The 16079-nt window shown below is 43.3% G+C and overlaps 1 protein-coding gene across 8 annotated transcripts in view; it reads left to right on the top strand.

Moving 5' to 3' along the window:
• The window catches only part of LOC308184948 (homer protein homolog 1-like), a 163671-nt gene that overhangs the window by 49837 nt on the left and 97755 nt on the right, over nucleotides 1–16079 (top strand). For 7 of the 8 annotated variants that reach the window (XR_013943054.1, XR_013943055.1, XM_080572492.1 and 4 more), the window contains exon 2: nucleotides 12469–12600. The exons of the other annotated variant lie outside the window; for it this stretch is intronic. Coding sequence is in view for 5 of the 7 variants with exons in the window: in XM_080572492.1 (XP_080428618.1) it covers nucleotides 12469–12600 (132 nt within the window). In the remaining 2 variants the exon portion in view is untranslated. The remainder of the gene's footprint in view (nucleotides 1–12468; nucleotides 12601–16079) is intronic. 8 annotated transcript variants of the gene reach the window in all.

Consider the following 16079-nt stretch of genomic DNA (forward strand, 5'->3'; position numbering starts at 1 on the left):
TCAGTCTTAGCAGCCTGATCCACCTGCTGGTTGTTTCAGTATTCTTCAGTGGCCCGATTCTTGGGTACATGTGAGCATCTATCTACATGGCGTACCTTTACAACCAGGTTCTCTACCCGGGCAGCAATATCTTGCCACAATGCAGCAGCCCAGATGGGTTTGCCTCTGCCTTGCCAGTTGTTCTGCTTCCATTGCTGTAACCACCCCCACAGGGAATTTGCTACCATGGATCAGTATTGTGGTGGGTCTGGCTGGGATGGAGTTAACTTTCCCTGCAGCAGCCCCGTACAGTGTTGTGCTCTGCACTTGTAGCTAGAACAACACTGGTATCACAGCAGTGTTTTGTCTATTGCTGTGCAATTCTGGCATCAGGACTCACCCCAACCCACCAAAATCCAGCAGGCTGGGAGTGGGCAATGTGAGAAAAAAATCTCAATAATTTTCTTCAGACAGGATTTTCTGTGAAGCTATTTTATTCGCGATTGCAATGGCAGGCGTCCTGCCCATTAGGAGCGCATTTTACTAAACAAATCATAACCTTTTATTCCCTATTACCCGACGCCTGATCACCTCCCCTGTTTCCTCATTGGCTGAGTACTACAGGTTCACAAGCTACTCGACGCTCCTCTATACCATATATGTACAATTTTTTTTTTAATCAACCCTTTAATTTCTCCTTTTTCCCTTTTTTTTTCTCTTTTCTTATGTTTAGAAAACTTGTGATCTTTGTTTTTTTTACTGTTCTCACACTGCTCATCCTGTTTTTCTCAAGCTTCTACCTTATTTTGGAACAGTGAGGCCTTCTACTGTCCACTTATGTACTTAGCATTTCTCCTTATTATGACTACACAACTACCTCTGAATACAGAAGGTTAGCTTTCTACTGCAGGAACACATTCTACTTCAAAAACATGTTCTACTGCAAAAACACAACTTAGTTTCTCACATCAAGAGATGGGGAGAGGACAGCGCAAGGGCAGCTGACCTAAACCAACCAAAGGGATATTCCATACCATATTTCACACTCATCATTAAAAGGTAGGAAAGGGGAAAGAAAGGGGGGGGCTGTCATTGTGGAAGCATCTGTCCTTCCGAACATCCGCTACGAGTATTGAGGCCCTGCTTCCGAGGATGTGGCCGAACATTGCTCGTTGATGGGAAGTAGAGAGTGACGATAACTACTGAGTGATCTCCACATCCTTATCTCAACCCTTGGGCCCTTTGCATCATATTTTCTCCCCCTTTCCCTTTGAGGAGGGGGAGTGAGAGAGCAGCTGAGGTGGAGCTCTGCTGTCCACCTGAGTAAAACCACCACAGAGATAGAGAACTGGCCATTTTTCTCGTTCAGCAATATCTAAAGCCAGCTGGATGGCTTTCACTTCTGCAAACTGACTGGATTCACCTTCTCCCGCAGCAGCTTCTGCAACTTGGTGTGTAGGATTCCATACAGCAGCCTTCCACCTCTGATGCTTTCCCACAATACAACAGGACCCATCAGTGAACAAGGCATATTTCTTCTCATTTTCTGGTAGCTTGTTGTACAGTGGGGCTTCTTCAGCATGGACCACCTCCTCCTCTGGTGAGATCCCAAAATATTTGCCTTCTGGCCAGTCCATAATCACTTCCAAGATTCCTGGGCGACTGGGGTTTCCTATTGGAGCCCGTTGAGTTATCAGCAGAACCCACTTAATCCATGTAGCATCAGCTGCATGATGTGTAGAGGGGATCCTTCCTTTGAACATGCAGCCCAGTACCGGCACTCAGGGTGCCAGGAGGAGCTGTGCTTCTGTACCAACCACTTACAAAGCCAATCGAACTCCTTCATATGCTGCCAATATTTTTTTTTTGGTTGGAGTGTAGCAGGCCTCAGATCCTCTGTATCCCCAGCTCCACAACCCTAGGGACAATAATTGCAGAGTGATCTCCCTGTCCTTATCTCAGCCCTTGAGCCCTTTTTATCGCATTTTTTCCCCCTTTCCTTTTGAGGAGAGAGAGTCTGAGAGAGGTTGTGGTGGAGTTCAGCTGCTCACCTGAATAAAACCCCCACAGTCCTTTCTGGTGCCCCACGCTGGGTGCCAAAAGGACTGTTGTGTTTTAACCCGGTTGGCAGCTAAGCACCACCCAGCTGTTCGCTCACCCTTTCCTCCCTGCCATGGGATGGGGGAAAGAACTGAGAAAAAAAAGTGAAAGCTTGTGGGTTGAGATGAAGACAGTTTATTAGGACAGGAAAGAAAAAATAATAATAGTAAGTTTGGGTCAACTGTCCCGGTTCTGTCCCCTCACAGCTCCTGATACAACCTCAGCCTGCTCACTGGCAGGAGAGAGCAAGAAGCTGAAAAGTCCTTGGCTTAGTGTAAGCACAGATCTGCAGCAACTAAAACATCAGCATGTTATCAACATTATTCTCGTCCTAAATCCAAAGCCAAAGTACAGCACCATACCAGCTACTAGGAGGAAAATTAACTCTATCCTTGCCAAAACCAGGACAATTCTTCATTGTGTCTCATCACTATATTTATCAAGGGCTCTCCAGGGGACCAGCTTTCTGAGAAGCCGTGCCTCCCTGTTGTGGTTTAACCCGGTCGGCAGCTAAACACCACACAGCCGTTCGCTCACCCTCCCCCCTCCCTCTCTGGGATGGGGGAGAGAAACGGGAAAGTGAAGCCTGTGAGTTGAGATAAACACAGTTTATTAAGACAGGAAAATAATAATAATAATAATAATATTGATAATAGTACTACTACTAATAATGTGTACCAAACAAGTGATGCACAATTGCAATTGCTCACCACCCGCTGACCGATGCCCAGCCTATCCCCGAGCAGCCGGCCCCCCCACCCCGGCTAGCCACCCCGTATTAATTGTTCAGCATGACGTCAGATGGTGTGGAATACCCCTTTTGCCAGTTTGGGTCAGCTGTCCTGGGTCTGTCCCCTCCCAGCTCCTGATGCAACCCCAGCCTGCTCGCTGGCAGGACAGAGCGAGAAGCTGGAAAGTCCTTGGCTTAGTGTAAGCACTGCTCTGCAACAATTAAAACATCAGCATGTTATCAGCACCCTTCTCATTCTAATCCAAAACATAGCACCCTACCAGCTACTGAGAAAATTAACTCTGTCCTAACTGAAACCAGGCACTCCCCTATTCTGAATTTATAACAGCAAACAATCTCTCCTCCTTCTTCCACTCTGGACACTCCCATTTGAAGTGACCGGCCCAGCCACACTTAAAATATCTTCTTAAAGCTTGTCCCTGCTAGGATTTATGTTGCAACACAGGTAGCTTTCTCCGTTTGTCATTCCTTCGTCTCTCTTCTTCTCCCTTCCATCCTATGTCCAACTTCCCCTGAAAGTTTTATTCCTCTGTCTCCAACTCTCTGCCTCACTACCTGGCCCACTATGGAGACCATTAGACCCCTCTGCTTTTCCTTCTTGTCTCCCCTCCTTACATACACCTTTTTGGCCTCCTGCAGGAGGGTCTCCAGTGACTGTGCGCTCCATCCTTCCACCTTCTGGAGCCTTTTTTCTATATCCAGATACACTTTAGTCACATAGTGTACTTTCAAAAGCCCTTGGGCTACTGGGTCCTCAGAATTCATCCCCAAGTACTTTATCATTCTGTCCCTAAGTCTTTCCAGAAAGTTGCTAGGGGATTCATCCTTTTGCTGTTGGATTTCAAACGCCTTGATAAAATTCTAGGACATTGGTACCGCTTCCCTAATTCCCATTACTATTATATCCCTCAAGTCTCTCATATGATTTCTGTGTTGTGGGTTGTTATTAACCCAGTTGGGGTCAGCAAGCTGATATTTCTGCTCTATTGGAATTACTCCCGGTCCTGGGGGGTTGGTTCTTTCCCATTCTTGCATAGCTGCCCACCTCATCATTCCCTGCTCTTCTCCAGTGAATAACAAATCATAAAATCATAGACACATAGAATGGCTTGGGTTGGAGGGACCTTAAAGATCATCTAACTCCACTCCCCCTGCAGTAGACAGAGATGCCACCCACTAGATCATGGTTGGCCAAGGCCCTATCCAGCCTGGCCTTGAACACCTCCAGGGATGGGGCATCCATAACTGCTCTTGGCAACCTCTTCTAGTGCCTCATTATCCTTAAAGTGAATAATTTCCTCTTAAGTCTAGTCTACATCTATCCTCTTTTATTTTAAAACCGTTCCCCCTTGTCCTATCATTATTTACCTGAGTAAAGAGTCCTTCTTCAGGGACTCAAGACTGACATCAGTTCCCCCCAAGGAATACAAATTATGCCCTAGAAACTGATCTAACTGTTCTAGGGTCCTCATTTAAAGACTTCATTCCCTTCTTAAAATTCCTAACTTCCCCATTGGTAAGGGGGAGTTCACATAACCTATTTGTCCTTGTCCCACTGGGACCTCCCTAAGAGGATACATAGGAGTGTTAGTACTGTTAGTATCAGGGAAGGGGAATTTCTCAGTATCTCTTCTAGATTGTTCTAATTCTTGCCAGAGCCTACAGTGCACTCCTTCTCTAGGCAAAGAGTTAATTGCAGTCCCTGGCTCCCTTCCTGGAGCAACTGCTGCTGCCGCCGGTGCAATATTAGGATTACAGGAAGGGGGTAAATTATCCAAGGGTTCCCATCGACCCGTCCTTCCCTCTGACTCCTCTTTCTCCTGGTCCTGATCCCTTTTCAATAAAAATGACTTACCCCCTGCATCCAGCAAGCAGCATAACTTGACTCCTCTGAAAAAGGAGTCTTATTGTTTACATATAAATTTAAAGCCTGAATTTTCATCAGACCTGTATTTTGGCCAAAATATTGATGTTTCCTTAATTGATTCCTTTGTCCAGATTAATACACAATATTTAATCATTTTCTTTTTATCATTTCCTCTAATTCTGGGATTACCCAACACTTGATTCCTCCCATTTCCTCATTGGCTGAGTACTACAGGTTCACAAACTATTCAACACTTATTAGTATATCATATATTTACAATTTTATTTGACCATTAACCGTTATTTTTTCCTTTTCCTCCTTCTCTCATGACTGGAGGGCCCGTGATTTTTTGTTTTGACTGAATTCACACTGCTCGTCTTGTTTTTCTTAGCTATCCTCCTTATTTTGGGACAGTGGGACCTTCCCCTTATCTGTTTAGCATACTCCCCAGGGTTATGCCTGCACAATCACTTGTTAATATGCAAGGTTAGTGGAATTTTCCACTGCAAAAACACATTCAACTGCAAGAACACAAGTTTGTTTCTCACAACATTATAATACTCTATCCTCATTTTCCAGCCTATTTGATTAGTAGCACATTCAAGGGCATATGTATCAGATATTTCCTTACAAAATGGTCTTCCTGATTAAATTGTCCCTTAATCATCCTTTAGATTTCTTCAAATTCTGGGTCATAACTTGACTCCTCCTCTGAAAAAGGAGTCTTATTGTTTACATATAAATTCAAAGCCTTACAAACCCAATCTTCATCGGACCTGTATTTTGGCCAAAATACTGAAGTTCTTTTTATTGGCTCTTTAGGCCACACAACTACACAGCATCTAACCATTGTTTTCTTATCTTTATCCCTGGTCCTAGGGTTGTTTTTTCAATTCCTTACCATCCTTCTCAAAAGACTATCTTTAGGCACAACTTTACTGTTCACAGGGGTACCACACACCTGTATCTAGGATAAGGGAAGATGGGGGTTGTACTGCTGAGCACTGTACTGTACCGTACACCGTATAGGCTCTCTAATTTCCTGAGAATCTCTTTCACTCTTTTATTTCATGGGACCGCAGAACCACGGATCAGGACTCCCCACTTGCTTCACACTAGAAATTGCATCTCAGTCACACCCCACAGAAGAGTCTCCCCAACCCCCGGGGCAATACTGTAATCAGCTTTCTTACCTTGGTCCATACATGGAATTACTGGGTCTATTTCAATAATTGTGCCTACGTTTTCCCCTAATGCTTCACAGAGCCCGTCTTCAGCACAGCAGTCTCGGTTATTGTTAGCCATCCCGAGATACCCCACCACCTCCAACAGGACCGCTGAAATCAGCGGGGTGCACCTTTACTGTCTGCTGTGGCAAGAAACCTCCGGCAGGCAACAATATCCTGGACGAGCCTCCAAATTGTGAGAAATATCCCAATATTTTTTTAAGACAGGGTCTCTTGTGAAGCTTATTTATTCACAATTGCAATGGCAGGCGTCCTGCAAGCAGGAACATTCAGCAGAAGTGTGCCATAGCCCTATATCCCCTATTACTCAATGCTTGATTCCTCCCATTTCCTCATTGGCTGAGTACTACAGGTTCAAAACCTACCTGATGCTTGTTACTATGCCCTGTATGTACAGTTTTATTTGACCAACCTTTAATTTCTCCTTTTTTTTTGGAACTGGAAGGGCCCATGATTTTGTGGCTTGCTGTTCTTGTTGATTCCACAGCTTCTTGTCTTGTTTTTCTTAGCCATCCTCCTTATTTTGGGACAGTGGGACCTTCCAATGTCCCCTTATCTGCTTATCTTAACATACTCCAGTTTCCAGCAGGCGGTACACCAGACAGAGCAATGAATAATAAGACCAGGACTAGAGGAGCCCTGCCTCCAGCCAGGGGGAGGAAAAGGACAATGGAGTTTATTGGACTGTGTGGATTCAATGGCCTGACACATCAGACCCACAGGAGTACAAGGCTCTAAAGGACACCAGTGCACAGTGTACTGTAATGCCATCAGGCTACAAAGGGGCAGAACTCATCTCTATCTCTGGAGTGACAGGGGGATCCCAACAGCTAACTGTATTGGAGGCTGAAGTGAGCCTAACTGGGAATGTGGCAAAAGCACCCCATTGTGACTGGCCCAGAGGCTCTGTGCATCCTTTGCACAGACTAGCTCAGCAGAGGGTAGGTACTTCAAGGACCCACGAGGGTGGGGTTTTGGTGTAGCCGCTTTGGAGATGGAGGACACTAAACAGTTGTCTACATTGCCTGGTCTCTCGGAGGGCCCTTCTGTTGTGGGGTTGTTGAGGGTCGAAGAACAGCAGGTGCTGATTGCTACCACAACAGTGCACTGGTGGTAATATCACACCAACAGAGACTCCCTGATTCCCATCCATAAGATGATTTGTCAACTGGAGCCAAGGAGTGATCAGCAAGATTCATTCACCCTTTAATAGTCCCATATAGCCAGTGCAAAAGCCTAATGGTGAGTGGAGACTAACAGTGGACTGTTGTGGCCTGAATGGTCATGCCACCACTGAGTGCTGCTGTGCCAGAAATGCTAGAACTTCAATACGAACTGGAGTCAAAGGCAGCCAAGTGGTATGCCACAATTGATATCACTAATGCCTTTTTCTTAATCCCTTTGGCAGCAGAGTGCAGGCCACAGTTTGCTTTCACTTGGAGGGGCATTCAGTACACCTGGAATCAACTGCTCTGGGGGTAGGGCACTAATAATTGACAAGAAGCATACAAGAAAAACAGAGCTCCAGAATACCTCCTTTCCAAGAAGTCCACCTCCATAGTCTCATGTTCTCTCTTCTCTCCTATGTGGCACAGACAGCTGTTTTCCATAAGATCAGTTGGAGGCCATAATACAATTGCTAGCCCACTTAATTTATTTTGGCCCAAAACTTTATGCCTAAAGAAGGAAGAATAATTTCTGAATTTCCAGTGACTTCACTGACTAATTTCTCCTATATTAAAACTGGAGAAGTTTTGTGGACAATTAATGCTGGAGATGCTCCAGTCTTTAGCCATACAGCAAATTGTTTACCTGATGAGGCTTGTTGATTCAAGTATAAGCTTTCAGGGATTCCAAAATTTTTCCAGTATTTTTCCACAATAGCAGCCAAAACTTGCATTTGGAGGCAAAGGTTATGAGAGAGAACTGCCTGTTTGATATACTCAGCTACATCTAGATTTGCTCTTCCAATTACTTGTGAGCATAGTGAAGCTCCTGAAACTACTGTAGAAGCTGCCAGTTTTGTTAAATTTGTTTGTGCTGAAGTATCTTAGCTTGCCTTTTGTGGTACTCAATGTTTTTCTGAACCTTCCTGCAATACTCCTCTCCCCCACTTCATCTGAGAATCAGCATATATACATGGAAGCTATTTGTGGGCTTAGCTGACCCCTCAGCTGTAAATTCAGAGAAAAATTGATATTGATGGTAGCTGTGCTCCAGTGCTACTGAAATCTCAGAAGAAGCGAAGGATGCCAAGTAACTCCTTAACTACTCATTTTAATATCCATCAAGAAGGCCATCTCACATAAATAGTACAGGCTTCTATATCAGGCTTGGGAGAGCATTACTTGGTCTCTGATGTTGAAGTTTCTCACCCGTCACCATCCTGAGAAAATGCTGTTATGCTCTATGCACCATTCCAGTTCCTGCTAATCAAAGAATAAAAGATTTCTTTATCTGCACCAGAGAAGTCAGTTTAGACCCTGTGGATTTTGTTCCTCTAGGATTCTTCAATAATCACTGGCTTTGGACTGTTGGAGGTAAGATAGGGATTATGGGTTCATGGAAGCACAAAAAGGCACATGTGCACTGATGTTCAAAAGATTCCTAACTCTATACTGAGAGATTTGCATTAGGACCCATATTGAGAATATCCTTTGGAGCACAGTAACTGACATGTAAGAAAGATTCTTCATAAATTGTTCTGCTCCCAGTTTATGCTATTTTCTGGGAAGTTTTACGGACATTCTTTATAGAGAATTTTTCACGTGGGAATTAAAAAGCACTTTGTGGTGGTTTTACCCTGCTGGGCTGCTGAACTCCACCATAACCACTCCCTCAGTCCCCCGCCTCAAAGGGAAAGGGGGAGAAAATATGATGGAAAGGGCTCAAGGGTTGAGATAAGGACAGGGAGATCACTCAACAATTATCGTCATGGGCAAAGCAGACTCATCATGGGAAGATTAATATAATTTATTGCACTTCAATAGCAGACCAGAACAGTAAGAAACTAAAAGAAAACTCAAAACACCTTCCCCCCATCCACCCTCTTCTACGTCCTCCCCCACGAGTGGCACGGGGGAATGGAGAATGGGGGCTGCGGTCAGTCTGTAACACTTTGTCTCCACTGCTCCTTCATGGTCACTCTCTTCCCCTGCTCCAACGTGGGGTCCCTCCCACAGGATGCATTCCTTCCTGAACTGATCCTATGTGGGCCTCTCACAGGCAACAGCTCTTCAAGAACTGCTCTAATTTGGGTCCATACCACATGGTCCATCCGTCAGGAACAAACTGCTCCAACATGCATCCCACAAGGTGGCAGCTCCTGCATGGGCTCCTCTCCACGGGCTACAGGTCCAGCCCGGAGTCTACCCCAGTGGGGGTTCTCCACAGGCCGCTGCCTCCTTCAGGGCAGATACACCTGCTCCACTGTGGGCTCCTCCACAGGCTGCAGTGTGGAAATCTGCTCCACCGTGGTACACCATGGGCTACAGGGAGACAACCTGTTCCACCATGGTCCTCTCCAGAGGCCACAGGGGAACTTCTGCTCTAGCGCCTGGAGCATCTCCTCTCCCTCCTTCTTCACTGACCTTGGTGTCTTCAGGGCTGTTTCTCACGCCTCTATCTCCCAGCTGCTGTTGTGCAGCAGTTTTTTTCCCTTAAATATGCTTCTACAGAGGTGTAACCAACATTGCTTATTGGCTCATCTCTGGCCAGCGGTGGGTTCCTTTTGAAGCTGGCTGAAACTGGCTCTTATCTAACAAGGAGCAGCTTTTGGAATTTTCTCACAGAGGCCACCCCTACAATCCTATCTGCCCCCCCCCCGCCCCCGCTACCAAAACCTTGCTTTGTAAACCCACACCTACTAACCAATGCTTTATGAAAAGGGCTGTGAATTGTTTAATAAATGTGGCTTAAACTCTTAATAGCACCAGACACATGAGAAAACATGCCTACATTTCATTTCAAGTATACAAATCGTTGGTTTTATGGCTAGTTCTTTCTTGTTCATGTAGGCTGGTTATAAACTTTATTAACTGTCAGTTTTTTTAGTTAAATGGAATCCAATGGTGTCATTATAAGACTTTATCCTGTAATTCAACTGGACATCACAGATTTAGGCTATGTTAGAAAAACTTTAATATGATGTAAATACTGTTGAAATCCTTTGTAAAACTTTAGCTGGTTTTAGTAGAAGCAGCATATCATCTAATATGAACGTATACAAGACAACCAGGGGATCAGGCCCAGCCTGCATGGGTCCATGAAAGGCAAGTCCTGCCTGACCAGCCTCATCTCCTTCTATGACCAGGTGACCTGCCTGGTGGATGAGGGAAGGCTGTTGACGTAGTCTACCTAGACTACATCAAAGCCTTTGACACAGTCTCCCACAGTATTCTCCTGGAGAAGCTGGAAGCCCATGGCTTGGACAGGTACACTCTTTGCTGGGTTAAAAACTGGCTGGACGGCCAGGCCCAGACAGTGGTGGTGAACGGAGTGAAATCCAGCTGGCGTCCAGTCACAGGTAGTGTTCCCCAGGGGTTGGTGTTGGAGCCCATCCTCTTTAATATCTTTATTGATGGTTTGGACCAGGGAACTGAGTGCACCCTCAGGAAGTTTTCAGATGACACCAAGTTGGGGGGAAGTGTCAATCTGCTGGAGGAGGGTAGGAAGGCCTTGCAGAGGGACCTGGACAGGCTGGATCAATGGGCAGAGGCCAGTGGGATGAGGTTCAACGTGGCTAAGTGCCGGGTCCTGCACTTTGGTCACAACAACCCCATGCAGTGCTACAGGCTTGGAGCAGAGTGGCTGGAAAGCTGTGCAGAGGAAAGAGATCTGGGGGTGTTGGTCGATGCTCTCCTGAACATGAGCCGGCAGTGTACCCAGGTGGCCAAGAAGGCCAACGGCATTCTGGCTTGTATCAGGAATAGTATAACCAGCAGGACCAGGGAGGCGATCTTCCCCCTGTACTCTGCTCTGGTGAGGCTGCACCTCAAGTACTATGTTCACTTTTGGGCCCCTCACTACAAGAAAGACATTGAGGCCCCGGAGTGTGTCCAGAGAAGGTCTACAAAGCTGGTAAAGGGTCTGGAACACAAGTCCTATGAGGAGCGGCTGAGGGAACTGGGGTTGTTTAGTCTGGAGAAGAGGAAGCTCAGGGGAGACCCCATCGCTCTCTACAACTACCTGAAAGGAAGTTATAGCAAGGTAGGTGTAAGCCTCTTCTCCCAGATAACTAGGAAGAAGGAGTGGCCTCAAGTTGTGCCAGTGGATGTTCAGGTTGGATATGAGGAGAAATTTCTTCTCAGAAAGAGTGGTTAGGCATTGGAACAGGTTACCCAGCGAAGCGGTGGTGTCACAGTCCCTGGAGGAAAGGGTGAAAAAGGGTAGATGTGGTGCTTAGGGAAATGGTTTAGTGACTGATATTGGTGTTAGTGGGATGGTTGGACCAGATGACCTTAGAGGTCTTTTCCAACCTTAAGGATTCTATGATTCTATGATCTCTCCTGTGCAGAAAGGAGCTGGGCCTCTTCAGTCTAAAGAGAAGGCTTGCACATGCAAGGCAAATAGGTGATCGGAAACAGCCAGCATGGCTTTACCAAGGGCAAATCGTGTCCGATAAGGGAAGACCAACCAATGTCATCTACCCCGACTTCTGTAAGGCCTTTGACACGGTACCACATGACGTCCTGCTCTCCAAATTGGAGATAGATGGATTTGATGGGTGGACCATTCAGTGGATAAGGAGTTGGCTTGAAGGTCACACCCAGAGAGCAGTGGTCAATGGCTCTACGTCCAAGTGGAGGCCAGTGACAAGTGGTGTACCTCAGGGGTCTGTCCTCGGACTGGTACTGTTTAATATCTTTATCAACATCATAGACAATGGGATCAAGTGTACCCTCAGCAAATGTGCAGATGGCTCCAAGCTGAGTGGTGCAGTTGATACAAGAGAAGGAAGGGATGCCAGCCAAAGGGACCTGGACAAGCTTGAGAAGTGGGACAACTTGAACCCAGTGAGGTTCAACAGGTCTACGTGTAATGTGCTGCACCTGGGTCAGGGCAATCCCAGGCATGAGTACAGACTGGGAGAAGAACTCACTGAGAGCAGCCCTGCAGAGAAGGACCTGGGGGTTCTAGTGGATGAAAAGCTTGACATGAGCCAGGAGTGCATGCTTGCATCTCAGAAGGCCAACTGCATCCTGGGCTGCATCAAGAGAGGCATGGCCAGCAGGTCGGGGGAGGTGATTGTCCCCCTCTCCTCTGCCCTTGTGAGGCCTTACTTGGAGTAGTGCATCTATTATGAACAGGTGCCCCTCCCAGCTTTTGCTCCACTCCTTTTATAGAATTTATGTTAATATATGCTTTCAGAATTTTAGCTGTGATTGAATTAGAAGAAAACTGTTTTCTAGTTCCCAGTTTGTCTCACACTGATATTTGTCTACAATATTGGCAGTTTCGATTATGAGTAGCCTTTAAAAAATCAAAAACTTTTTTTTTTTTTTACAATTATTACTTTTTTTCAGGCAATAATAAATAGCACTATCACCCCCAACATGACATTTACTAAAACATCCCAGAAGTTTGGCCAATGGGCAGACAGCAGGGCGAATACAGTGTATGGCTTGGGATTTTCATCTGAACATCATCTTTCAAAAGTAAGTATGACCAATGGAAACCATGTGACCAGTGAAGTGGCTTAAGAATATTTTTTTCCTTCTGGTTGTATCTTGACTCAATTCTCACCACCGTTATTTACAAATAATAATAATTAAAAGAAAAAAAGGCTGTATCCATCCTTATAATATAAAAAGACAAGATAAGGTATGATCACAATATGCTTTTAACAGTGATACCTGCAAATTTTCTTTTAACTGATTGAGGAAAGAAGGGAGATTTAAACTAGTGTATGCTGTTAATGCTTTTTAGTTATTCATCTGCTAGGCTTCTCTTTTTAAAGTTGTTCTTTCATTAGAGTTTTTCATGACAATTTAAAGGAGTAGACAGTTCAGTGTTTCTTCTGTATTTAGACCTACAAAAGTTGTTGAGTCTTCAGATGCATTTTTGTCTTAAGCCACATTCACTTTAACTTTTCTGCTATGTTTTGCTAAACAAAAAACCACACTACCACCCCCCAAACACACACACAAACACACATACCAACCCTGTTGAGAAAGTAATTGTCACTATACAAGGATAAGCATCCCATTCTTTAGCTGCCCTCAAACTGATGTCTAAGAGTTTTTAATATACCCTTGGCTTAAAACTTTATATTTCTGACTTAAAACTTTATATTTCTGTCATAAAAATAATCTGAAAAGCTACAGTAGATAATTTGTCAAAAGTACGTTTGATTAGCAGTTACTCAGATTGCTGTGATTTGTGAAGAATACACAAATCTGTTGAGAAAAATATCAATCCACAGATCTTTTCAGAAGATTATAGCGATGAATCCTCAGGGCAAACCGTTCCTATAGCATTATATCTTAATTATCAAACTGTGATTTTCATGTGAGTTAAAATTGCTGATAATTGCTACTAAAATTCATAGAGGTGAAAGGAGTTGCTGAATTAGAAACTGTGAATCTGCTGTGTATCTTTAGAGAAATCATATCTATCTCCTCTTGTCTGTCTGCTCAGATTACTAGCTCTTCTGTGCACTGGCATTGTAATCAGATTCACCAGACCACTTTTTGACACACCTACTACTGTAGGACATGAAATGTAATTTAGTGCTCAAGGTACTACTGAATGTTACCAATAGTACTGACAAATAAACTGTATTAATGTATTTATTCAGAAACCAGTTGCTTCTAGAAGTTGTCTTAAAACTTGATTCTGGAACTTTTTTTTTCTTCTGTATTTGATTTATCAGAGTCCCTAAGTGAACAACACTATTATATGTAATTTGTTTTGGAGTAGTGTCTCTGGGCCCCAATGAAATATTTCAAGTTCCAGGGAGCAAAAGACAACCTACAACCACAAAAAAAACTTAGTCTAGTGTGTGACTGATTTCAACAGGCTAATGAAGCAAATAATCAGGACAGAGAGAATAAAAGTAATGTCTTCTAATAAACTATTTATTCTCATATCATTGTCTGCTTAGCTATATCGCTCTAAACAAGCAGATGATTTCCAAAGCTTATACTAAGTGTTTGACTTTTGGACTGTTCCTTTTTGGTTCATGTGCCTTTGTCTTCATTAACTGATTAGTAGGGTAGCATGCAACAGTGGTTCTGTATGACAATTCTGTATGACTGAGAATTTGAGAAGTGAGAATATCCAACTGAAGAATAAAAGCACTGTAAACAACTTTTTATATGCAAACAGAATAAAAGAAAAATAATTAAACATTTTTTTATCTTCATTAGACCTTTTCTCAAAGTGTCAGACCACAAATTCACCTCAAGATTGTTCCATCAGGAATCAGGCAGAAGTCAGTGATACCTAAATGATGATTCCTACATTGAAGAGTATTCCTTTCACAGGATCGGGATTTCCTAGCACAGTCCCTCTTGCTGCTGTAGTAGGAGGAGCAGAATGTTCCGTAATATTCAGAGAAAGCTGAGTCCAGTTTCTCAGCTAGAATATAAGTAAGTCTGTGCTTCCCCTGCATGGGAAGAAGTGCTCCTTCTCAAGTTTGCTGCCTTATCCCTTTAGTTAGTTAACCTGATTTATTCTGAATAATTTAAGAGCATGCTAAATGCCAAAAGTGCCATCACAGGTACTTGTGAGATCCTTGTATTCTCCTTCCACAACTTTTCATCTTTTCCTTATATTATTAATCCCCCGGAGAACCCTTCTTTTCATACTATGAGATCTCATCTTTGTTATTTAGGGCTTATATATCAAAATATTGCTATGATCTATCACCTGACTGTCTCAAGGAATTGTAGTAAATTTGTAAAAGATCCCTCTACATTAGCATCATTGGCTCTTTCTCAGAATGTTATCTGTTTTTCTGTCTATTCATTATATATCTTTTTTACAGTTTCTACCACTCTGATACAGAAAATCATATTTTCTGCCTTGTATTTCTTCAGCTATTTATTCCAAACCTCAGCATCATGCTTTCCACTTACCAATCCTCTGCTCCTCAAGTCAATCTAAATAATAGGTTACCCATGAGAATTTGAGGTCTATCTACAAGTCTTAAATGAGTATCATCTAGTTCTGGTGATCTGTTGCCAATTTTATCATCTGTTCTGAGTCCTTTTTTGATGCTGGATTACTGTTTCAGCACGATATCTTTTATTTCCTTCTATATTCAGGAAACATATGCTTTTAAATAACTTGACAGCTGAAATATAGGATACTGGTGGAGAAAAATAATACTTCCTTAAGTACTAAGAGCCTACCAGGAGAAGAAGTTTAAAGACAATAAGTTTTTTTACATCTTGGATAGCAAGTGAAGTTCTAATTGAAATTAGTTGAGATTTTGTCACACAAAAGTAGCCTTCATACCTCCTAAATGCACGCAGTGCAAAACAATATCTTTGCTGCTGCTGGAGAAATTTAGAAGCTGTTGGTGAAGTTTCCAGTTTTTGCAGAATCATTTTAGTCTTTAGTTGACCATAATAAGGTCATATTCTGTATAAAAGCAGTAGCTAGCAAAAACAAATGCTTGGCTACTATAGCAATTGGTGTAATGTAAAGCTAAGAGCAATGAAGCCAAATTTTTCTCTAGCCAGAGAATTTAGGCCCAATTCTTAATAAAGTGATTTAATTTCTCAAGCTCAAGGCTGCATGCATTTCAAAACTGCTGCTTTAGCTATTTTCTAGAAGAGGTATATGTAGCAGAGAAATCAGTCTTCACAAACTTCACAGTTGAATGTACAATTCTTGAATTTAGTGTTCAGTATATGTGAGTGTTCAGTTCAATGAATCTGTTCTTTAGCTTGATTGATGTCAATGGGGATACATCAAGAAATGAACTTGACTCAGTATTCCCACTGCTGTTTTCTTAGTTAGCCATTTAAATTATAAATGCAGTTAAAATTTGGGAAGAAATTAGTATTGTTTCAATCATGAAAGAATGAAGCCTGTTAAAGTCTCTAGGCTAATAATGACTACAGTAAGCTTCAGAACCAGATCATTTATTGTAAGGAAGAGAGTAAAACCTGAATATGAAAGCAGC

Source organism: Anser brachyrhynchus (genome assembly GCF_964034855.1).
Source record: "Anser brachyrhynchus genome assembly, chromosome: W".
In the NCBI taxonomy this organism is placed as follows: Eukaryota; Metazoa; Chordata; class Aves; order Anseriformes; family Anatidae; genus Anser; species Anser brachyrhynchus.